Source organism: Paroedura picta, chromosome 4 (assembly GCF_049243985.1).
Source record: "Paroedura picta isolate Pp20150507F chromosome 4, Ppicta_v3.0, whole genome shotgun sequence".
Lineage (NCBI taxonomy): Eukaryota > Metazoa > Chordata > Lepidosauria > Squamata > Gekkonidae > Paroedura > Paroedura picta.
The window spans coordinates 41,726,237-41,751,449 of NC_135372.1; the positions used below are offsets into that span (position 1 = coordinate 41,726,237).

General features: G+C 43.4%; 1 protein-coding gene across 3 annotated transcripts in view; it reads left to right on the forward strand.

Annotated features, from left to right (window-relative positions):
• The window catches only part of RGL1 (ral guanine nucleotide dissociation stimulator like 1), a 90,514-nt gene that overhangs the window by 44,692 nt on the left and 20,609 nt on the right, over positions 1–25,213 (forward strand). The window contains exons 4-9 of one of the 3 annotated variants that reach the window (XM_077332629.1): positions 5,204–5,281; positions 15,217–15,428; positions 17,468–17,628; positions 19,314–19,514; positions 21,675–21,778; positions 23,290–23,374. In XM_077332629.1, coding sequence (XP_077188744.1) covers positions 5,204–5,281; positions 15,217–15,428; positions 17,468–17,628; positions 19,314–19,514; positions 21,675–21,778; positions 23,290–23,374 — 841 coding nt within the window. The remainder of the gene's footprint in view (positions 1–5,203; positions 5,282–15,216; positions 15,429–17,467; positions 17,629–19,313; positions 19,515–21,674; positions 21,779–23,289; positions 23,375–25,213) is intronic. The other 2 variants (XM_077332630.1, XM_077332631.1) reach the window with 2 other exon arrangements.

Consider the following 25,213-nt stretch of genomic DNA (forward strand, 5'->3'; position numbering starts at 1 on the left):
TTTATTTCACTCCTAGAAGCTTAGCAATGCAGAATTTGAGTCAAATCTAGACAAACGTGAATGTTATTTATGGTAACCCTAAGGCTTTTGAAACAAAAGAGTGTCAAGTTAAAGGTCCCCTGCCTGCAGGAATACCATTCAAAAGGGATATGCAGGAGATATAATGCCATTAGTCTAGGAAGAACAATTGTGCCTTGAAGTAAGGTTTAAAAACCAAACCAGTTGGAGTGTTCCAATCTCAAGAGACCTTAACAATCAGAGTAAAAGGGCAAAAAGGAGAGAGAACAGATGAGACCTGGGTTTGACAAGAAGTAAAATACCACTAGAACCACAGCACAAAGAGATAAGGAGCCAGATGATGAAGAAATATTTAAGCCACCAAAAGTTTAACCTGAATTATGAGGGAAGAGGAAGCCAAGCAGGAAAAACACAGACAAAGAAACAAGAAAAACCAAGTGAGCTGCAGAATTAAAGCAGAGGGGAATGGCTGAAGGTAAGAAATAGGGAGGAGTTCAGATAGAACAGGGATTTCCAACCTGTCCGAACGTGGGAACTATCTTTAACCTCCCCACTTTTCACCATGCAGTCCATCGAGCTGCAAACTCATGATATCAAAGTCACATGATAGGAAGAAAAGGAGTTATGAGTTATGACCTCACCAGGAGGTTCTTCATGTGTAGAACACTGGAGAACCAACTGGAAAAGTGGCGTTGATAAGTAAAATCTTTTAGTCAACTTGTTTTATATAGTCAACTTGTTTTATATAGTTACTAGTGACAAAGCCCATTTGTAAAAATGGGCATGTAGAGGGTTGGGGAGAAGGCAGCGGGGGCGAGTGTGGCACAGGAAGGTCGATGGGCCTGGCTGGCTCCAGACCGGGTCCGGAGCTTGCAGCCTATCAAAGGGACAGCCTCGCCGCGGCACTGAGGCGTCTGAGAAGGAGGAGGAGGAGGAGAGTAGTAGTAGTAGTAGTAGTAGTAGTAGTAGTAGTAGTAGTAGTTGGTTCTTATATGCCGCTTTTCCCTACCCGAAGGAGGCTCAAAGCGGCTTACAGTCGCCTTCTCTTTCCTCTCCCCACATCAGTCACCCTGTGAGGTGGGTGAGGCTCAGAGAGCACTGATATCACTGCTCGGTCAGAACAGTTTTATCAGTGCCATGGCGAGCCCAAGGTCACCCAGCTGGTTGCATGTGGGGGAGCGCAGAATTGAACCCGGCATGCCAGAGAGCAAAGAGGCTAGAGTTCAGAAACAGAGGGAGGGAGCTGCAGGGGCAGGACCAATCAGGGGAAAGCTGGCTGCTCCCTAATTGGCCCTATTCTAACTTGGACAGCCGGACACGTCCCACCCCCCAGGCTGTTTCATAAATATTTAGAGGAGCAACAATAGATAAGGATATGCATTGCTTTAAAAAATGAGGCACACATTGACTCCAATGCCTTATTCAGTCACTAATACTGACAAGGTTTTTTCTATTAATTCCTTAAGAGTGAGTGGTGAGATAATTCCAGTGGCAAAGTCTTTTAACGCGACACTTAACTGTTAAAACAGAGATTGCCAGCAGAATAGCCTTGCACCTAAATGTTAAGTAACATTTAGTTGCAAGGCTATTCTGCTGGCAATCTCTGTAAACCAAACACTCTCTGTCTACCCTACCTGTATTACAGTGTCCTTCAAACACTGCAAAACATTTCCATGCCAGACTTCTTTTCTGTTTTCCATAGAAATCAGTTACATTTTCCCCAAGTTGACAAGTACCGTACTCATGAAGTCTGCAAACCTTTTTTTTTAATTCTATAAAACTGACTATTACTATTTCTGCAGCAATTGCAGTAGTAAAGTTTCCTTGACACTGTTTTTGAAATTGGCAGGGAAATGTAGGGTAATATTTATCTAGAAGATTTATTTAACTGCCTTTCAACCAACAAAACAAGTCCCTGGGGTGGTTTACAAGATTAGATTTTTTTAAAAAAAGACCCTATAACATAAATAGCATAAAGTCAAAAAAGGGATAATAGCAATTCTAAAATATCAGGAGCAAAATCATGTACAAGGGATAATGATATGGGGTACTCGCCCCTGTTCTGTTTGACATACATACCAATTGTAGAGCAAGCTTTGCACACATCCTGTACAGGAAGGCCAGCTGACCTCATTATAATTTTCTCCAGCTTTTATAATAAACAGTAGAATCCACAGGAAATCCCAGCACGTCACCACTTCTTCCTATCTCACAAATGGTATGAAATCAAAGGTTGAAAAGCTGTGAGATGATCTTCTTTGAAATCTTTGATATATTATGCGTTGCCTAGAGTTTTATTACCTGGAACATAGGACAAATGCCATTTATGACTCAGAGTTACAGATGTGGTTTTAGAGTATAAATCAGGGAAATGTCACAAAAACATGATGGAGCCCAGGAAACTAGAATGAATAGCAGAATGGCACTTTACACCTGTGATCATCTCAATGATCTTATATCCTTCAGGTATATTTTGATATGTAAATTGATGCAGATTTGATTAGTCAGTCATTGCAGTGCAATTCTAAACACACTAACACTGCTCTGGGCCCAGTGACTTTGATGAATGTAGAAGGATGTAATTCTAGTTAGCACTGTAGTGTAAATCAGCTGTGACTGCCTTAACTGGGAGAATGCCCACATTTATGAGTAATTTGTACTGTTTACAAAAGATAGGACTATAGAAATGTAAGTGCTCTTTTTCCAGTTTTCCAAAAAAGGGCCAGTACTCATATAAAATGTTGTGCAAATTTCCACCAATTCCCACCCATATGCCCCTTCCCGGACTTAGGAAAACTCAGGAAAAAGATGCCATCCCTTCATCACTGAAAAAGCTCCAAAGAGTAAAGCATGAAATACAGAAGTACTAGCATATAAATTAATATATTTGCAACCTTAATTAAGGTTCTGCATTGACTGAAAAATGATGTCAAGTTGTACTTGAGTATGCAATTTAATTTCTAATCATGCTGGATTGTGTTGGTATTAAAATTCATTCTAATTACGTAGATCAAAGTTTCACCTTTCGCTTTGGTTGTTAGTTTTGAAGTGCTTAATATTTCTTTTAAATTGACCCTGCCTGGAACCTTTGGAACAGAGTGAGCTAGTTCTTGTAAATATATGAAGAGGCACAACAACAGGAACTTTAGAAAGCATATTCATATTCCATATTTGGATAAAATATGAAAAGGCATTTTTCATATTACTGAGATGAACCTTGCATGTTTATTTATTATGAGTATTATGTTATTTCTGTTTTGCGTATTCAAGTCATCGTAGCACTTTTTGCTATGCATTACCCACTTCATAGTGCCTCTTGTGGCGCAGGGTGGTAAAGCAGCCGACATGCTGTCTGAAGCTCTGACCATGAGGCTGGGAGTTCGATCCCAGCAGCTGGCTCAAGGTTGACTCAGCCTACCATCCTTCAGTAAAATGAGTACCCAGCTTGCTGGGGGGTAAAACGGTAATGACTGGGGAAGGGAATGGCAAACCACCCTGTAATGAGTCTGCCAAGAAAATGCTAGAGGGCGTTACCCCAAGGGTCAGACATGACTCAGTGCTTGCACAGGGGATACCTTTACCTTTAACCCGCTTCACTTAATGGCACAAACTGGTCATGAGAAAGAACTTTATGTACATACATTACATTTCCAGGTTTGGGTTCCATTTTCTTCTCCGGTGCAAGAACCGTTGACAGTGATCTGAGGTAAACTGCCCTTGTGACAGCGAAGGCTGTGCACTGATTGACTGAAAGTTTCTAGAACATTCCAACAGTTCAGGGAACAAATCAGCTGGAATAGTTGCCCTCGGAATAGTGAGAGAAGGGAACGTTGTTAGGGCAGCTGATATTAAAGCATCACATATAACCCTAGAGTACTTTTATGAGGCAAGTTGAGAATTTGCTGGTCATGCTTCTAGGAAGTAGAGCAGCCCGTGGCAAAGCACTGGACTGGGAATATGAAGAAGGACTAGGTGAAAAGGCAGCTTGAGAAAAAGGAGAGGAGTGGTAGAGAGGAAAGAAGAGACTAAAGAAGAAGAAGAAGAAGAGTTGGTTCTTATATGCCGCTTTTCCCTACCCGAAGGAGGCTCAAAGCGGCTTACAGTCGCCTTCACATTCCTCTCCCCACAACAGACACCCTGTGGGGTGGGTGAGGCTGAGAGAGCCCTGATATCACTGCTCGGTCAGAACAATTTTATCAGTGCCGTGGGGAGCCCAAGGTCACCCAGCTGGATGCATGTGGGGGAGCGCAGAATCGAACCCGGCTCGCCAGATTAGAAGTCCGCACTCCTAACCACTACACCAAACTGGCTCTCTACACCAAACTGGCTAAAGAAAGAAGGTTCTGAAGAAACCTCACAGTGTAGAAGATAAAGAAGGGCCCTGAGGTATGACAGGCTGAAGCAAGGCAAGTTTGTTTGGAAAGGCAGGGAGATAGGCCACAACACAGGATGATTAAAGGAAATAGATCAAGTTGAGTGCTGGGCTGAAAGGCAGGCAACTGAGGAAAGAAACATTGCAGGATGGAGAAGTGAAGGAGAAAGCAGAACTGGGAGGAAGCATTGCGTAACATCCCAAAATAGGAAGAAGCCTGCACTATTGGCTGGAAAGAGACTGTTAATGAAGTTTGGTAATTTTAGCCTCTGATCTTCCATGCCCTCCCCACAATCAGGATTCAGCCACTAAGAACTATAGCCTGCAAGCCAATGCATATTTACTTGGGAGTAAGCCCAACTGTACTTACAGGTAAACAGGCACAAGATAGCACTAGCTGAATCCGGAAATGGAGGGAAATATGAGTGATATATTGAAAAACAGAAATATTTGCTTTTCTAAAAAACTTTTTAAAGGCAATAAGTATATTTGGAGAGGTAAATTGGTAAGAGTGCAACCTCTTCTGGGCTGGAGACTGTGAATCGTGAGGCCTAGGGGGTATCGACTATCAAGGTGTTGGCTGCTGTGCCTGTTATGAGTTGCACTGAAGAAGAATTCTGTCTGTGACAATCTGGTGGAATAAATGAGGGAACTTTTGTACATTGATGCCTTGGCATTCGCTGGCAGGAGCTCATGGGAATTGTAGTCCATGGATATCTGGAGGGCCGCAGTTTGACTACCCACTAAGCCAAGACTCCCCCCCCCCTTACTTTTCACCACTGTCTGAGTTGTACATCTTCCTGTTCCGTTTAGATATGGAAACCTGGAAACCTCAAACTGTGAAGCAGATGGGAGTCAGAATTCTGCTGAGACCAAAACAGTACTCAGGAAGTAAGTGTCGCTTTTCTCTGAACAGCAAAAAAAACCCAAACATTTTTTAAATCACAGCCTGGATTCAGTACTAAGAAAAGGATGTGGTCAGTTTTTCCATAGAAAATTATGCGCCAATCTGCTTAAGGTACAAAAAAGAGGTAGCAGCTTTCTCATAGCTGTACCAAAGCTCAGAGGAAGGAGTTGAATTCCATACAGGAGGCCGTGCAGAGGGATCGGGCTGATTAGATGAAAGATCATGGATATGAGCCAGTCAAAGTAAAGCTCAGTGGGTTTCTTTAAAAAAAATCTTTCTAATTAAAATATATGAGCTTTAAAAGTGCCTAAGGTCGGTTGGGTTTTTTTTTAACTTGTCTTTGTCTTATAAGCATAAGACATAAGGAAGTATAACTTAATTTATTTTGTATATTGTTTGCCACCCCCACCCCCCAATTAGGGCACATCCTGTTTCCTTTCCTTGAAATCTGGGCCTACAGCTCTTTCCCCTGCTCATTTGACAGAAATATCTATTAAATCCAATGTAGATTAACTAGTCTGTCTTGTATCTCCCCTCTGCTTCAGCTAGGCTGTCAGGCATTTTGAACTTTTAAAAGCAGAGCATTGGTGTTCATTTACTTGAAAATTCATTTGTTGCCCTATCTTCTGTAAGAAATAAAATACAACTTTTGTGAGTTTTAATTTCTTCGGTAAAGGGGGGGGGGAGTGGCCTAGTATCATTACAGGGGTTAGCTAATCATCTGTTGCTGTTAGGGTTACCAGCTATGGGTTGGGAAATACTTGGAGATTTGGGGGTGGAGCCTGAGGAAGGCAGAGTCTGGAAAGAGGAGGGGCTTCAATAGGGTTATAATCCTTTAGAGCAGAGGCCCCCAACCTTTTCCAGGCTGGGGACCGGTCTGCGGGAGGGGAGGAGAGGGAGGCCTGGGCGCCGGCGCACAGGGGCAAACGTGCATGCACAGAGTTGCCGCATCGGCACGTTTGCACCTTCCTCTCCCTCCCCATCGCTCCGGAGAGGGACACACAAATGCGCAGGCACGGCAGCTCCGTGCCTGCCCATTTGCCGGATCCTCCGTCTCTTCCCCCCTTCACAGTGCAGCGCTCACTATGCAGCAGAAAAGCAGCAGAAAAGTCGGGAGCGATTGTCCGACAAATCCGTAGGATTTCTCCAGATAAGAACAATTTTTTAGACAGTAAATGCAACATCATGAACCTCATTTCCCTCCCTACTGCTCCGTTGGCAATCCTACCTGGAATGTAGTGGAGACCATGGATACTGTTAGCCACACTATTGCTATAGCAAATGTGGTAAAGCAAATTGATGTGGTAAAGACCCTCAAAAATATTCACCTTCCCATCTATGTGACATGCAAATAGTGAAGTAGGAAAGCTGTTTCTTTATGTAGAAAACTAGAATTAAAGCCCGTTGTAGCTATAAATACAACAGATGGAGGGAGGGGGGAGTGAAAGAGAGAGTTAGAAAAGAGAGAAAAGAGAGTGATAGAAAGAAATATAGAGATGGAAAGAGAGAGAAAGACAGAGATGACAGAGAAGTTGTGTGGCAGGGGGAGATGGATGGAACCATAAATCTGGGAACCACGGAATGCATGCCGACTGTCATTGGCAACATTTCTTAATACTGTGAAGTGGTTTTTGAGTAGGGTTGCCAGTTCAGGGTATGAAAAAGCTGGAGAGTTCAGAGGCAAATCCTGGGAAAGAGGCAGCTTGGGAGATGAGGAACCTAAGTGGGGTAGAAGACCATTGAGTCTACCCTGCAAATCAGCCAGATTTCCCTCCCCCCAAGCCTGTACTAGTTGGGAGGGGCAGGGTGCAAATTCAAATATAAATATATAAAAATAAATAAGAGAATGGAACCTTGCAACCTGAAGATCAGTTGTGATTCCAGGAGGTCTCCAGGCACCACTAGGAAAGTGGCAACCCTATTTGAGAAACTTTGAAAAGTTGTTGTATCCCTCCCTATATAGACCCCAGTAGGGCCCCGTAGAGGCATAGCCCATGGTCACCTGGGCATAGGCACCTCTCCTCGGGACAATGGTGGATATTGGGGACCAGTGTGTCCTGGCATTATAGACTGCAGCTGGAGTAAGGGGAGGGATAAAGTTTATTTTACCCACGAGGACTTTTGTTGTTTCTGTTTTATGGGGTTTTATCCTTTTATTGCAAGCTGCCACAAGCCAGACTGGCTTTGGAGGTGGCAGTGAATAAATCCAATAAATCCATAAATAAATGTTGATTGGAGGGACTCTTACTGCTTCTAGACAAGGCTGGGCTCGGAGAGATAGAAGCTGTTCATCCTAGGAATCACATAAGAGCAGCAACCCTGCCTTTCGGGGGGGGGGGGCGAGTAGCTTCTCCCTGCCATAGACACTGCCCCTTCCCTGGAACAACGAGAAGGAAGACTTGCAGTAAGCGGGACAACTCCTCCTTACTACCCATTATGGCTGAAAGAATAAAAACATGGCAATGAATGAAACCTAGTATTCTCTTCAACTGAAAAGGCTTACAATCTTATTTCCTTGTCTTTAAAAAATAGCATGGCCTCCAGCACATTAGTAACCTTTTGGGGTCTTGGGAAAAATACTGTCTTGGCATCCTCACCATGTTGGACAGTCATGTTGGGCCGATTTTATTCCACTGTTTGGAATAAAATAGAGCTCTCACTATATTTTCCCTCTGCCCTTTTGTCATGAAGCACTTGTAGTGCACAAGATAATTTCAGCTATGTCAGATATGCCAAGGAAGCTTTGGCATAACGTGACGTTTAGATAAACTGGCAGAGCGCCAGAGTGGCCCTGGGCATGACTCCAGCCCTGAGGCATTGATTCTCTTCTGACTTTGGGCAAGTCACTTGACCTTTGCACTTTTTGGTCAACCCAGCTATAAAACAGAGCTAAACTGTTTTAGAGCCAGGGCTTTTCTCTCAAAACCCAGAATGGATTTGTTTTGCTTATTTTCATGGGAAATTACTTATTTCCCATAGGAACAGGGTGGCATGTGAGGTTGTTTGTTTGTTTTTAAACTCCATGGTGTTTTAAGTGTCAGATATGGTCCCTTATCTAAAGTTGTGCACAAAGAGAACCCTGTCCACGCACATTGCATGGCTGCTCGTGCCAAGTATTAATTAATTATACAGAAAATGTTTTTGCCACCCTTGTGATCTGTTCAAAGCAGCTCACAAGTAAAATAGAATAATGCAAATAACAGTAAACACATTACTGCCAGAAATTCCTCTCAAACACAGGCCTGTGTAAAACAGTTTGGTAGCCTGCCTCCTCCTCCTGCCTAGAACTTAGGGTTGCCAACCTCCAGGTGGTAGCTGGAAGAGTTCTGCTGTTACAACTGATCGGCAAGTAAAAGAGATCAGTTCACCCAGAGAACATGTGTACTATGGCAGGAGGACTCTATGGCATTATACCTAACTGAAATTCCTCTCCTCCCTAAACTCTGCCCTCCTTAGGCTTCACCCCAAAAATCCCCACAAGGAATTCCCTCTCAGAACCACTGTATGATGCTTACCCTCATCCAACCTGAAGGCTGTGATAGAACTGGCTGTCATCCCTCACTGCTGCTAAAACTCAGTGCTTGCAACTAAAGTGACAGTATATCCTTCCCCAGTTTACTGTTGTCTCTTTTTTCCGCCACTCTTTCTCTTAACCTCTCTGTAAAATGTTGATTGTAAGCCCCTTGGAGCACTGTACTTGAATGTATGCTTTATACAGAGTCAGAGTTCAGTATGGTTTATTCTGACTAGTGGTGGCTCTCTGAGGGCTAAGTAGAGGTATTTCACACTGGCTACTTCTTGATTCCTTTAAGTGGAGGTGACAGGGCTGGATCTTCTGCATGTCTACACCCAAGCCACCTGTGTGACACTACAAAGTGGCAGGCATGCTGACGACAACACGGATCAGTAAATAATTATGCAAGTAGCAAGGAGACAAAACTCAAGAAACAAAGCTTCAGAAGCAGTAATAATTGTGCAGAGTATATTCAAACCTACAAGAACAAAATTGCAGACTGCAGGATAGTTTTATAGAACTCTGTGTTTAAAATACTATTAATAATGTATTCTCCAGATCATAACATTTTTTTGTGGTGAGGATTATTTATTATTTTGTCTTCTTGTCTCCTGTTGGTATTATTATTCCTTTGGTGAAGTCCGGTGTCCTGTTTCAGGGCTGTATAAATAACTGCACCAAAGGAACGAACTGAAGAGATATGACCACTGAATGAATCTGGAATGAAGACTGGCTGAAGTTCTTTAAAGCTGGGGGAAACCCACATTGGGATGCTTTTCAAGTTTTGTTTTCTCTGTACGCAATCAACTTTTCATTCCACTAAAGGCTAAAATAACAAAAGGAACCAATGTGGCTGAAGTGAGGAGACAAAAGGGCCAAATGGCGGTAATTAAGAGACCTAGAAGATTGGGAAAGGTTATAAAAACAAGCCAAATTAGTTACACAATGGAAAACCAGGAGGAAAAAGGGAGTAATGATAACAAAGGCTGAGGCATAGCCAACTTAAAAGAAAACATCATGAAACAGTTAAAAGCCTGGCACCACAGGGACATAAAGGGGCTTCCAAGCTCAGTCAACATCAAGCCAAGTCAAGCCTGTGGGGAAACCACATACTGTATGGAGCCTTAATGTGCATTCCTACTCATATTTTTGTGTGGTGATAGCTTGTACTATGCATGTATAAAGTCCTAGATTCAGGCCTTAGCATCTGCAGGGAAGGTAGGGAGTCACAATGAAAGGAGATGTGCCAATACCACAACATCACCTTCAGTGCAAACCCGGAAATGATAGCTCCACATAGGTATAACACTCTAGGATTCAGCCCAAAGGCTATGGTTTTAGTAGAGTATTCTAGAGCAGCTGTGCCCAACCCCCAGTCCGTGACCGGTACCGGTCCGTGGATCAGTCGGTACCTTGCCCTCCTCCCCAGCTGCTGCCTCAGGGGCTTCCCTGCCACTCTGCCGCCGGCTCACCTTTAGTGCTCTCCAGTGGCCGCCATGGCTGGGGCTCCCACTCGGTGTGGCACTGCGCAGCTGCTATTGGCAGCGCCTCCCAGCAAGCTGCGGGAAGTCAGGGATGCCGTCGGGAAAGCAAGCAGAGCAGGGGCTCAGGCAGCGACAGCGACATCCCTTGGCAAAAGACTACCCCCCCCCCGGGGCCTTAGTAAAATTGTCAAGCGTTGACCGGTCCCCAGTGATAAAAAGGTTGGGGACCACTGTTCTAGAGCATTACACTGACATGGTGCCAACAGTTCCAGGTTTGTGCCAGAAATGTTATTAGAACATTGGTGCACAGCTGACTTCCCCCACTTATTTTGCTCTTGCTGGTCAACCAAACAACAGTGGTGCCTGGGGTGGAGAGTCTCCCATTATAGATCTGACAAGCCATCCACTACTATAACTGTTGCTATTCAGAATAGACAATGCAAGACAAGAGGGACCTTTAGCTTGGATCTAATAAAGGGTTTGCACGTTTGCTTTCTGCCATCCCCTCCTCCTTGCAACCTCTGGCTTCCTTCCCATGCTACTCCTGGGAGTGTCCCACCTATCACTCACCATGGCTCTAAAACATAGCCTGCGTTATGGAATCCTAAGCTTTCTCAACCAGGGTTTCATGAAACCCTGGGGCTTCTTGACAGCCCTAGAAGGATTTCCCGAATGAGTGAAAGTTAATGCAATGACATCAGTTTTCTCTTTGAGATTGTGGAAACCTCGTGTTTCTGGCCTGCCTGGAACAGGGAGTTACTTCTCAGGGGCATCAGACTTTAAAGCTGCTCCAAAGACTTGGCGGATTGACCAGTCTTTTCCAGGAAACGTCCCTCCCTAACACATTGATTAAAGTCTGCTGATAGGAGGTGAGTGGGCTATAAGCATTGCCTGCATAGCATGTCTTTAAAAGTCCCTTTGGGCAGGCATTATTTTGCAGATTTGGGCAGCTCTGAACTTTTCAAGTGCCATGGATGTGTACGTCAGGCAGACCCGCACATTCTGTATCCAGTCTTGTGGGCAGAGTTCTCAGTGGGGAATCCCACATTTTCCTGGCAGCCAACCGTGTGTGCAGCCAATGCTGGTACAGCACAGCACAGGCACGCAACTTCCTCATTTGCATGTTTCCCTGCAGTCACTTAGATTGGACAATGATCTTTAAGAGAATCGAAAGTGGTTTGCAAGAGGTAGTGGGGGATCAGCTTAGCAGTTTCATTTCCCATGGTGTACAAACACCCCCCCTCCATGCCTTTGATATGCACAGGGACGGGCTTTGCAAGGGAGAACCAATAGGCAGGTAGGATACTTTAACCATTTCCTTTCATCCAGTGGGTTTCTTTTGCCGAAGATTTGGGTGAGCATTCAAGAGTAAGACACCCCAGTTCACACAGAGTGCAGACTAAGCAAGTTAGGTATCACCTTTGCCCCCTGTGACTTAAGAGGGGTGTCTGGGAACAGGGAAGCTTGTCTGCTCTTTTCACTGAGGAAATGTCCAGGTCCAAAAAGAACCTTCATGTTGCACAATTGGGAAGCTGCTGTCCTGGTAGGATCCTGTGCTGTTAAAACGTCCCAAAGCATCTGACTACGGCTGCTGCTAATGGGAGAAAAGTGAGCCTAATGGCTCTTCTGTTCGATTCGGCAAGCGACAAATGCTTAAATATCTGGATCCAGAATTGTTGTCCCCTCCCCACACACAGGAGGGCCATGTGAGAAAGCACTGCCAGTAAGCAGGATCCCACCCCAACTGCTTCTGCACTTTAGAGCTTACTCATTAGCTTTCTTGCACTCATTATTAAACAATGCAGTTATTCCTGCAGTTGTTTCCTTGTCTTTATAGTCAAAGCTCTTTATCACATTGCAATTTAAAGAGATATAGAGAGACAATCGGGGAAGGGGGGGCTGCAGGTTTTATGGATGGAGCCTAGGGTGGGTTGGATTTGGGAAGTGGAGGGACCTTCTGAAATAAAGCCACAGGGTTCAACCAAAGTGGCCATTTTCTCCAGTGGAACTGTGTTGCCTGGAGATTGGTTGTAATTCGGGGGATCTCCAGGTCATGCCTTGAGACTGGCAACCCAGGTCGGTGGAAGGGGAGTTTGTTAGGGATGTTTTAGAGGGCATCATCATAACTAAGTATAAAACAGCAAAAGCCTAAATAATTGTAGCTGAATGTGCTTACCTTCAAGCAATTTATTTTAAAAAAATAAAGTGGTGTTTCAAATGTTTATTAGGAGGTGCAGTGCCTTGGCACTCATTGACAAGAGCAGGCAAAATATACAGGTCACATTCTTTACAGTTGCTCTGAAAGAAAGAAACCTTGCTGAGAATGCTGCAGCTTGTTTTCCCTGTTGTTTCCATAAAAGGGCAGAAACTTTCTTATTTTTTCTTTTTTTCAATATGAAAACTGAAAAATTCAGGGGAGGGCTGTTGAGTAGCTAGGAGTATAGCCAGACCTCTACAGTCTTGCCCTTTTGCTGTGGTCAGGGCCCTACCGTGCATGATGTACAATCTGGAATTCTGAAGGGAAACTTTTCTCTTACCCCCATTTCTGGCAAAGGTAGTTAGAATGTGATAAGATGAGCTCTGGAGTTGAGTCAGAGAGCAAAAGTTAAGCCACTCCTTCCAACACGTTGCCACTTAGGAATGCACATTCCCCATCCTTTTGCTAGGAACACTTTATGTGCCTTTTATTTAACTAGCGCTTTTCTGCCATCCTTTATGATGCTTATATCTTCAGGAGGAGAACTGTTGAGTTTAAAATATTTACAGCTACTGTGTTTGTATAGCTCTTAAAAAAAAACATCTCCTGTTCTAAGAATAGCAAGAACAGGCAGTCTTTCAGATTCAGTTATGCTTGCCTATCGTAAATGTGTACCTGCCTTTATTATTTAGATTTTGTTTTGCACAAGAAGGGATTAAAGCTTGTTTAAGAAACATCTTAGTCAAGCCTGCAGTTTATATCTAACATGAGATTCAGCCCTTAGATTAAAGAGAATAACTATGTAGGAATAAAGTATGGCAATATATTGTTAAAAGGATGCATGCAGCATCAATTGTGGCTCCTGTTTTAACTTTTTACATTGGAAAGAACATTTAAGGGGCCCTATATATATCTTGTGGCGCAGAGTGGTAAAGCAGCCATCTGAAAGCTTTGCCCATGAGGCTGGGAGTTTGATCCCAGCAGCCGGCTCAAGGTTCCCTGTTCCCTTCCATCCTTCTGGGGTTGGTAAAATGAGTACCCAGCTTGTTGGGGGGTAAATGGTAATGACTGGGGAAGGCACTGGCAAACCACCCCGTATTGAGTCTGCCATGAAAACGCTAGAGGGCGTCACCCCAAGGGTCAGACATGACTCGGTGCTTGCACAGGGGATACCATTACCTTTTACCTTTTATCTATATTATAGACAATGTATAAATTTTATCATGGTTTAGCTGTCATAGCTTTCCTCAGAGAATCTTAGGAATTGGTACTGAGAATAGTCATGAACACAAACTGGTTAAGAGCCAGAATTCATCATGAATTTGCCCAGGTTCATTGTACCTTCTCTGACCATTTCTTGGACTTTTGTCCAGTTCAGTTTTGGAATTCAGGCCATTTAAACTTAGCAGCTGAGCAGTGTGGTCTGCCCATCAGCTGTTAGGTTTAAACGGCTATGAGCCATTTAAACTGTCCATTTTGTTCCCTTCTTTCCAGTAATGAATGGCTGCACCCGCTATGCTGTTAGGCTAAAATGTCTGTGAGCAATTTCTGTGATAGATTTCATTTCATGCCGCTTTGAATTGTTCAGCCAGCCATTTTGGTGCATCTGCCCATCAACTCCAACTTCCAGGTGTTCATGTCATTCCAGCTTCCAAGTGAGGAAATATGTAATGGACCACTGAAATGGCATGGCTGTCTGCTGGCAGCTATTTCAGCACGCCATTTCATCCCCTCCCCCCAGCACTGTTTGTAAGGGGTGTATTTGTGCGTGAAGTGGAACCTAACATCTGATGGCTGGACCTGCCAAGCTGTTAGGTTTAAATGGCTAACAGCCATTTCAGTAGTTCATTTCAGCAATCCAAACTGGCCTTGTTTCAGGACTTTTGGTTCAGGAATACCCTAAACAATTTCCTGGTTTGTGCCCATCCTTGAGAATGTTGCTCTTGTACCTGTTACAGAATTAAGTTCCTAATGTTCTCTGCAGAATGGAAATGACCATTGAACAAGTTCCAATATGTCTCTGAATCCAATAGATATATTCCAATAGATCCAGAGCACATTTGGTCTTCTGTGTGACATGAGATAATCCACACCTGTACATTGAATTTGCAGGTACACAGAATACACATATGATGAGAGATACAAGTGTCATAAAAATTGTCACAAACAAAAAACAATTAACCAAAACTTCATCCAAAAAAATTGTCACACATTTTCAGCCACAAATAGAAAACTACCTTTCCCAGTATATTCATTTATCTATTAGCTAATAGAAATGTGATTCCTTGCTGGATTAACTAGAAGATCTGTGGCATTCCAAATATTTAAATCTTAATTCTTTGTATATTTAGCATTGAAATACAAGTAACATGATCAACAACAACTGTACCTGTTGATGCATAATCTTAAATAATATGTTTTTATGTAATTGCCATATCAAACTACAGATGTTGTCTGTTGGAATCTCACAAGTCAGTATTCTCTTGTTCAGGGGTAGTCAAACTGCGGTAGTCAAACTCATGAGCCCTTGCCAGCAAACGCTCAAGGGAATTGTAGTCCATGGACATCTGGAGGGCCACAGTTTGACTACCCCTGAAATAGACATTAAGAATGTATTAAGAACTTGCTGAGTGATCAATTATTGGTTTAATTCCCATGCTAGCTGGAGGTTGAGGCTCGCTGGAATATAGTGTGAGACTTGGTGATATTTCTAACTTTTCACAGTGGTTGTATGTTTCCCCCCCACACCAGTGCAATAGCCTCTATCTTAAGAGCATGGCTAGACCAGTGCTCTGAAGACTTCCAGGAGCCACCTGACTATTTTTGTTTGCGGAAACTTTTGGATTATCTGACGCGGACCATGCCAGGATCAGATCCCGAAAGAAAGGCACAGCACCTGTTGGAGCAGTTTCAGAAACAAGACTTGGGGAACGACAGTAAGTCTAGTATCTCCAGTTAGGACAGAAGGCAAGAGCCCAGTTCTTGAACTCAGATGCTGCATAGAATTGGACTGTTGCTATCCATAATTGTCCAGGATTGATTGAGTTAAATGGCATACTCTGTCACAGCGGATTGTGTACTGAATCATATGCTTGGCAGAACCAACCAGTTGTCTTTTTCTGCTCTTTTTTAGTAGGGTGAAAACCCAAATTGGACTGCCAAGTAACATGCTTAGTACTCCTCACTGCAAATTATGAACGCTGACATTTCTAAAACTCTGCTGTGCTTTGAAGTTGTTAGAATGACTGTTACCTTAATTGTTGTTATTAGTGGCTGGCAACTTGCAAGTCTTCAAAATAAACTCTGCGGTCTTCCCTAATTTGATCCCCCCCCCCTCCACTTTCCTGAGACCAAACTCTTTTTGGAATTGAGGCATTTATGTCATGAAAATGGTTCCTTAGCTGCTGTTGTGACAAAGGGAAATGTCTGTAGCTGTTTTTTCCTATCTCAGTGGCTGAGCTGCTGATATACAAGGACATCAGGGAAATTTACGTTTACCGGGTCAAAGAGCCACTGAACCAATTGTGAACAGTAGTGACACTGGAATGCTGTGTGCGTTGACAAGTCTGATAAACAGCCCTCCCCCCACCCCCAAAGACAGAACGTGTTTCCTTTGGGAATAATTAGCATAGCTAAAGCCTATTGGAACTGGTGTGAAATGAATCTCACAATATCCCCAGCCAGCTTTCGTGGAAAAACAGTAGGAAATAGACAGGAAGCGATAATGCCAGAGAGCAGAAGAATGCAATGAAAATCAGTGATTTTTTTTCCTATGTTAAACGTCACCTCCTTGAACATTCCAGAAATGATGAATGAATCAAACTTGTTGCCAAATTAATTTACTTTTTTTTAAAGCCTTGCTGCATTAAATGGTTTCTTTCATTAAAAAAAATATCTCAAATGCACAAGGATTGCTAATTTCTATCTACGTTCCTTTCTGGAGTTGTTTCTAGGTGAAAATGTAGATACTGAGTTCTATAATTCAATCTTCACAGGATGTGGGGCCTTTTTCACAGAATCTCCTAGGTACAGGAGCCTGGCCAAGGCAGAATCTGTATTTATTCCCTGCTGTTACGGATTAAAACCTTGAAATGAAAGATAATTTTGTGCCTGTTTCTATATCTGTTGGCTCTGTTCATGATATATTCATATCCCCCCCCACACACACACACACACATACTGGTGTGGTTTAACTAATTAAATTAACTGGTTTAACTAATTTCAAACTTTTAATTAATTAAATCAACTGGTTTAACTAAATGATGCTGTCAGTTCGGGCAGCATCACTCCAGCAGAAGCAGGGTTCTAAAGAGCTGCGAATCCTGTTCAGAAAGCCAGAGGGGCAGGGGTGTGTGTATCCTAGTGATGCAAGATGTTTTGGTACAGGAATCCCCAGTCTTTCTTCCTCTCTCCACCTTCAAAGATTCAGGCTTTCCATGAACATGTGATGTAAAACAATGGGACCTTGGAATGTGCTAATGTAGTATGGTGTGGTAAGAAGATTGTGCCTGTGTTTAAGAAGGAGGCAGGTCACAGGGTCCTTCTCACCTCAAGCTGGGTACCTTGCTGGCCTCCAGCTCTTGCATCTTTCACAGGCTGCAATGGATGTTATGTTTCAGTTTAGTATTCAGCTCAGTAGGACTTTCTGGCATTACAGGAAATTGATAAATGCACAGATATTTATTATTATTATTATTATTATTATTATTATTATTATTATTATTATTATTATTATTATTATTATTATTATATTTATTTCCCACCATTTCTCGTAGGCTCATGGCGGGTAACAATAGTCTTCATTCCATTAAAATACCCATTAAAAGTCTTTAAAACAATCCCAACATGGTGGAAAAAACGCTCATTGTTCCCACCCCCTGCTATCAGAGCGGCAGGGAAGAATGGGGAGGAGATTTAATGAAATGTCAGAAGATATATTTTTATCTGTCCTCACAATAGTCTTCTGTTTTGGTAGCTGGGATCCTTGACATGCTTTCCCTTGAGGAGATTGGTGGATCAGAGGAGAAACTAGAGCTCAGTGGATTGGAGGAAAAACTAGAGATTGTTGAATCAGAGGAAGAGTTCTCTATTTTCTCACAAGAACTTGTTGCAGAACAACTAACATATATGGATGCTGTAAGTATAGAATGCAGCTCAGATCATGGCTGAAATGAAGGTAACCAAGGTGATTAGGGGATTGTAGCACCTTTCCTGGGAGGACAGGATGGAGAACCCTGGACCTTTCAGTCTAGTTAAAGATAGGAAAGGGGAGACATGATTGAGGTTTATAAAATAATGCATAGGGTAGAGAAAGAGTAGAACGCAGGGGCACCCAATGAAATTTTTGGGAAATAGATTCTGGACATGCAGAATATGGTTGGGAATCATAGCTGTGTACTCACCCATCTAGGGCCTCTCCCCTTCCCACCCCCTCCAGGCCCATCATTGGGCATTTGGGGGGGGGGGTCGACATAGCCATATATGGTCATATCACCCAGTAAATGTTTCCACACACTTTAGGCAACAAATGGGATCAAAACTTCTGCAAAAATATTCAAGAAAACAGCAGTTTTGTAAAAAAAGTATGCTCGGTTCAGAAACCATATCAAAGTGACAGTTTGCACTAATCATAATTCAGAACCCAAATCATGTTTTTGACATCCTAATACAGGGGTAGTCAAACTGCGGCCCTCCAGATGTCCATGGACTACAATTCCCAGGAGTCCCTGCCAGCGTTCGCTGGCAGGGGCTCCTGGGAATTGTAGTCCATGGACATCTGGAGGGCCGCAGTTTGACTACCCCTGTCCTAATATATAGGTGTACAATGATTCAGAGTTATTTGTCTGCTTTCATTCTATACTCAGCCCTCCCATTGAGTAATGGCTATAACCATGGCTTGTCAGTTCAGATATCAGGCCAAACCAAGGCTTGAAAACCCACTTCACACCATAGCTTCTGATTCTGATTTGCTGCCCTGTTGTAAACCATCGTTCATTATTGCAGATTTTACATTAAACCACAGTTTAAATTGCTTTATTCTGGGTGGAAAGGATGGATTCTCATTTCCTTCTCTTCAACTGTACTATCCAGATAACATAGCAACACTCAATGTATGAGCAAACTCCATTCATGGATGTCCAACTGGGAGCATTAAAAGGTTTATAAAAATTGGGCTGGGTTTTTAATGCAAGCACGCTGCCAGAAGTCTGGCCTGCTAATGCAGGTTGTAAATATTTATCTGATTCCATATAAAGACAATTTGGCTGCTCTCCTCTCTACACTAAAAAACTCAGAATTACTAATGGGATTCCAGCTGTTGGGTTGTTCTTCATCTGATATTATCATGCTTCAGAAAGGAACCAGCTTGCCAAGAGATTCCTGGTTCAATAAGTAAACCACTTACCCAAGAATAGTGTAAACAAGATAAAAAATAACACCAAGGGTAGCATGCCAATAAAAGAGATAGTGTGTGGGGACAGCCACTCAGGACTCAACCTGTAGTGGTTGGCATAACAATGTCAAGAGCCATGACTTATCTGGAGTAAACTACTAAATGATAAATCTGTCCTTGTGTCAAAATGAAGTAAACCCTTCAGTTGTATATCAGTGTGCCTCAGCTGGGAGAATTTTTGGAAATCCCTGCACTTGACACAATGACAACATTTTAAAGCTTGCCTTTGGTTTTGGGAAGGAAGAGCCATTTTCATCTGAGGGATGCTGAAAACTTTGCTGAGTGGAGGGATAGGATACAGGCTAGTGCTTTCAGCAGGAATTTAGGTTGCTCTTTTCTGATGGCTTTTTTTTTGTCGGTGTTCTTCTAGATACTGTTTAAGAAAATGGTGGCACACCAATGTTTGGGCTGCATCTGGGCTCAAAGAGAAAAAGATGGAAAGAAGAACTTGGCCTCCACTATCAAAGCCACAATCAAACAATTTAATGCGGTCACAAACTGTGTAATATGTACGATCCTAAAAACACCACAGAAAGCAAGAACTATAGAGAAATGGATAGAAATTGGACATGTAAGCAGTCATTTTTAGGGATGGACGTAAACCTAAAAAGGTAGTTCAGGATTCATGGCGACCCATGGAGTGAACCCCAAACTGAGCCATACTGGCACAACTAGTCCAGCAAGTTTGGTTCCCTTGTAATTTGACATGGCCAGGAGAAAGGGGCAGGGATTGCTCTGGAAGGGATTTCCTTTATCCTTTGTCCTGGCCACAGCTCACCTCAGCTGTTGGGTTTAAATGGCTGCCAGCCACTTAACCCTTTGGCTTTGTTACCCGCCATTTGAAGGGGCTACAAAACATAGCTTGAGACAGCTAAGTGAGTGGAGAAAGACCAAAGTCCTGAACAGCTGAACCGGCCCAAGTTGGGCTGAATTTGGACTCATGAGCTGGTATGTGCTCATCCCTAGCCATTTTGTCCCATTTGATGCCTTCAACTTCCAAAGAAAGAGGATAATTACAAAATGGTGGTGGGAACTGCAGTTAAACATCAGCCAACTTACAGTGATGCCTTTGGGTTTCAAGGCAAGAGACAAACGGAAGTGGTTTCCCATTGCCCATGTCTGCAGAGCAATCCTGAAATTCCTCAGTGGCCTTCCATCCCGAGCAGTAACCATACTTAGATCCTAAAACCTAACAAGATTGGACTAACCAGGGCTATCCAGGTCAGCATAATCATGAAACACATAGTGGCAGTGGCTCCAGCGTAATTATTGTTGGCAGCCATTCTTTCACTAACCCTGGTTTTTACTCCTGGAATTTATGGTAGCTTGTTGTTGTTAAATACATTTCTGCCCCACAAGAAGCCCACATAGCAGTATTTATCTTCATAACAACACTGAGCCAGAAGAAACTGAACAATGTTGACTGATTGGCTTAAGGATGCTCAAGGAGCTTCCTGGCTGAGTTCATGTCTTCTGGATCCACAGTCGGTGTTAACCACAGCATTACAAGTGTCCACAGGGGAATTCTCCTGCACAAGCCCACTGCAATGAGGGTGTTCTCGAGCCATTGTTTTAAGCACTGTCTTTCAGAGCTGTAGCTATTCCTTTTCTGTCACAGCTTTCCTGAGACATGAGATTGGATCCTAGAGAAAAATAGTACTTACAGAAAGGGTAGTGCTTTTCAGTTCATTCCCTGTCCTCCTATAGACCTCCAGCTCCTTCTCATGTTGTGATGTGGGAGGATATATGAGGGGGCCATTTGGGACTGCAGAAAGAGATACATGCATTGAGGTTGTCCCAAGCACCCTGGTAAGAGGAGCTACAAACTGTATTTATGTGCAGATGAACAAACCTGGCTCAGAATCAAGGTGTTTCAGTCCCTGAAGTGGAAAATTCAAATGGTACTTCTCTTTTAAATACTGAAAGGATCATGGTCCGGTGGTAGAGCATCTTCTTTGCTTGCAGATGGTCCCAGATTCAATCCATGTACTTCCAGTAAAAAGAGCCAAGCAGTAGCTGATGTTAACAACCTCTGCTTGAGACCCTGGTGAGCCACTGTCAATCTGAGTAGATAATACTGATCTTGATGGACCAACAGGCAGCTCAGTATATTAATGAGGAAGGCTCACACTGCTGAAAGAAATCCTTCCCAGCATCAGGGGTTTACTGTGGGATGTGAGCCAGGTTCCTGTTATTTTTCATAAACTAAACCTAGTAACCAGTAAATATTAGTAGTGCAATCAAGTTCTAATTAAACTGCCCTGTTCTGCCAACCTCCCTGCTACTAGGGTCAGCATCAAGAGTAATTTCCTGTTTACATGAGTTAACTGGTTTTTCTCTTTCTGAGGCTGACACTTCTCCAAGCAACTTGGAAGCTATCAGAGCTCCTTCCCTTGGAGTTGGTGGGGGCAGAGTTTAGATACAGCAGCAGTGACATGTGTTTAAGTACACAAGCTTTAAATCCCTTCCGTTTGGCTTGAGAGACCCACCTCCTCTGGAAGTAGAAAAACTGACTCAAGACCATCAGTGCGAAAAAACAAGTATAAAATGCCAAAAATGCCTATATAACATGTTTTCAGACACAGGGTACGATAAGACGGAATTTCCCCCCTTCTCAAGCTCAGTATTTGTTCAGGTGTTTTTGAGCAGTAAGAATTTTTAGCAGCTGAGATGGTTTGTTGAATATTCGTATTTAACCCAACTTCTGTCTCTTAATAATTCCTTTTTTCAGGAATGCAGAATCCTGAAGAATTTTTCCTCTTTGAGGGCCATTATTTCAGCTCTGCAGTCCAATTCCATATATCGGTTAAAGAAGACGTGGGCATCCGTTGCAAAGTAAGAGTTTCCCCCCACGGCTCCTTTAAATGGGGGTTCGCATTTGCTGTACTGATTCTCTGAGGACTGTGTTCTGGGCCTGGGATCATAAGACCCCTTGGAGGGGAATGCTCAGACTCAGTTCCTCTATAGCGTTCTTTATTTTAAAAATTACCTGTTAGCTTTCTGTGTAAGTGGAGCATTTGGGGTGTCTTACAATTAAGGCTGCCAATTCCAGGTGGGTAAATTCCTGAAGATTTTGGGGTGGAGCCTGTGTAGATTGGGGAGGGCTTGCGGAGGGGAGGGACAACAGTGGGATATAATGCTATAGAGGCTGCCCTCCAAAGCAGCCATTTTCTCCAGGAGAACAGATCTCTGTAGTCTGGAAATCAGTCATATTTCAGGAGATCTCTGGGCCCCGCATGGTGGTTGGCATCCATATTTACAATATGTTGAAATATGTATAAGAAATATAAAGTCATATTAACTAGCAGTAGCACTAAAATTACAACTTGTAAAAACCACAGTGAGACAGAGAGGAGGAAAGCCATAGACACACATTTACACACCAAGTAGACAGGCCAGCATGTGTTTGATGCCTGTTGATGACAATGGAGAGGGAAAGCAAAACATACAGTGTAGCTAGCAAAAGCAGATCTCATTGCTCAGGGTATCAAGGAAGCCTGGAACATGGAGTTTCCCTTCATCCATCTGTTCCTCTAACTCAACCTTTCTCAACTTTTTTTACCAGTGAGAAACCCCTGAAACATTCTTCAGGCTTTGAGAAACCCCAGAAGTGGCATGACCGTGCAGAATAGGGTTAGAAACATAACTGTGTACATGCCCAGCCAGGGCCCCTCCCCTTCTCACATCCTCCAGGCCCATCATTGGCCATTGGGGGGGGAGGGTTGACATGACTACATATGGTCATATCACCCAATAAATATTAACAAATTAAAATATATAAAAAATTAACTCCTGCCCATTTGGGAAACCCTTCAAAGGCTGTCAAGAAACCCCAGGGTTTCCCGAAACCCTGACTGAGAAAAGCCTGCTCTAACTCCTTCCAAACTCCTGGAAGATCATTCCCAGAGTCACTGAACTTTCAGGGTGTTGGGCACTGGAGGGACAAGGGATTAAATTGCTCCTTCCCCTCTTCTGCACACACAGCACTACTTTTGGAGGGGATTTAATTCATCCCCTTATCTGTTTTCTTCCTCCAGACCCCTGCCCCTACACTCACATTACTATTTCTCCACACAAGTCCCGTGGTCCTAGGAAACGGTCTTTTCAAGGGTCAGAAGGGGCTGCAGAAAGAGAAGCACGAGGGAAAACTCAATGTGCCTTCCACGCACAGATGGTTGGATACAGGACAATGAATACCCCTCCCTGGACCACCAGTTCAACACTAACAGTTGCCTTGAATCCTGACAAAGAGCAGTAAGACCAAGTCTCCAGCCAGACAAATTAGCTGGCAGATTGTTGTAGTATGTCAGAGAATCTTGAATTCACTCCACTTCTCCGCTGTACAGGGACAGTATATTGATGTTTGAAGAACTGTCAGAAATTTTCTCAGAGCGTGACAACTATTTGACAAGCCGGAACTTGCTAATGAAGGTGAGAAACAGAACAGGTATCCGTGTTGCGCTGGTTCTTTACTTTTTAAACCTTAAGAGAACAATGCCTTCAGCTTTGCCCGTAAACGGTCTCCTGCAAGTTGGTGTCCTTCCCTTGAATGGAGGAAGAAGAATGTTCCGTCGAGTTGCAAGGGACTCACGGTGATCTCACCCGTGGGGCATTCCAGGCAAGAGATGAGCAGAGGTGGTTTGCCATTGCCTTCCTTTGTGCAGCAGCCCCAGTCTTCCTTGGTGGCCAGCCCTGCCAATCTTCAAGATCTAAAGAGGTTGGCCTAGCTGAGCTGTTGCTCTCACAAGTAAATAATGGTAGAAAACTGTCGAAACTGTCCATAAAACTGTACCACAGTGGCCCATGCCTTGTGTGAGCTGTATGTTTTTAACCCATGGGCCTTTTTCTTCTATCTGAACTTTTTCTGCTATTCTATTCTATTCTATTCTATTCTATTCTATTCTATTCTATTCTATTCTATTCTATTCTATTCTATTCATTCATTCATTCATTCATTCATTCATTCATTTATTTATTTATACTTTGATTTATCCCTGCCACTCCCCAAACCAGTACGGCTCATGGCAGTTTACAGTAAAATAATAAAATACAATATGACATAATAAAAATACAATATGACCCCCAATAATAACAATAACCAAGATAACCGGAAAACAATCTAAAAACCTACCCCCACCGTAAGCCATGCCCACCATCATTCTCAGGAGAGAGACTATGCCCAGATATCAAAGGCAGTGTCCTGCAGGGCCTATATAGGGAGAGACCCGATCTTCCTGGTCTGGCCTCAACCAAATGCCTGGGAGAAGAACTCCATCTTACAGGCCCTGCAGAACGATGACAGCTCCGTCAGGGCTCTCAGCTCTTCTGGGAGCTCATTCCACCAGGTCGGGGCCAGGAGCGAAAAGGTTTCCACTGGGCCTCCTGCATTTCTGCCCTGTCACCTGGCATCAACTAGCTGCTGTTTAGTTGCAAATTGTAAGGGGAGGGTGGGCTCCCATCTTTCTCATATCTGCTCTAACTCAAAAAATGTTAGGGGCAAGAAAGTTGGGTTTTGGGGGCGGTTATTTCACCCACAAATACTTTGGCCACCTCATGAGAAGGAAGGACTCCCTGGAGAAGAGCCTAATGCTGGGAGCGATCGAGGGCAAAAGAAGCAGGGGACGGCAGAGAATGAGGCAGCTGGATGGAGTCACTGAAGCAGTAGGTGCAAACTTAAATGGACTCCGGGGAATGGTAGAAGACAGGATGGCCTGGAGGATCATTGCCCATGGGGTCGCAATGGGTCGGACACGACTTCGCACCTAACAACAACAACAAAATTTCACCCACAAAATATCAATGGACAGACAGAGCTTACGCCCCAGTATCCGTCCTCATTGCCATCTTGGTTCTGTCAGGAAAATCCTAGCAACTCACAGCTGCAAAAGCAGGCAGGCTGCTGTTTTTATTGCTCTTGTTCCTTCTATTTTTTTAGAGTGCAGTCTGCCAAATAAATCCACCTGGTTTGTTAGCAGAAGTATCAGAACGGGCATCTGTTGTAAGAATCTAGTCCTGTGAAGGAACAGGGTTTTGTTTTCAGCAGCTTGCATTGCTCCATGGTCAGTTTGAGAATGAAGAGTGGTTGTTGATGGGATGAGGCCTCCATATAGTACATCACAGCATGGTCTGCTGGTAGATTTGGTTTGATGCCACTTTCTCTTCCAAGATCGTAACTGAGGTGCCAGATGGCCCTTCTCAGGGGACCATTTTTGGTCCAGGAACTCAATTGAAAGAAATACCCACATTTAAATGATAGGAAGAAAAAAAGCC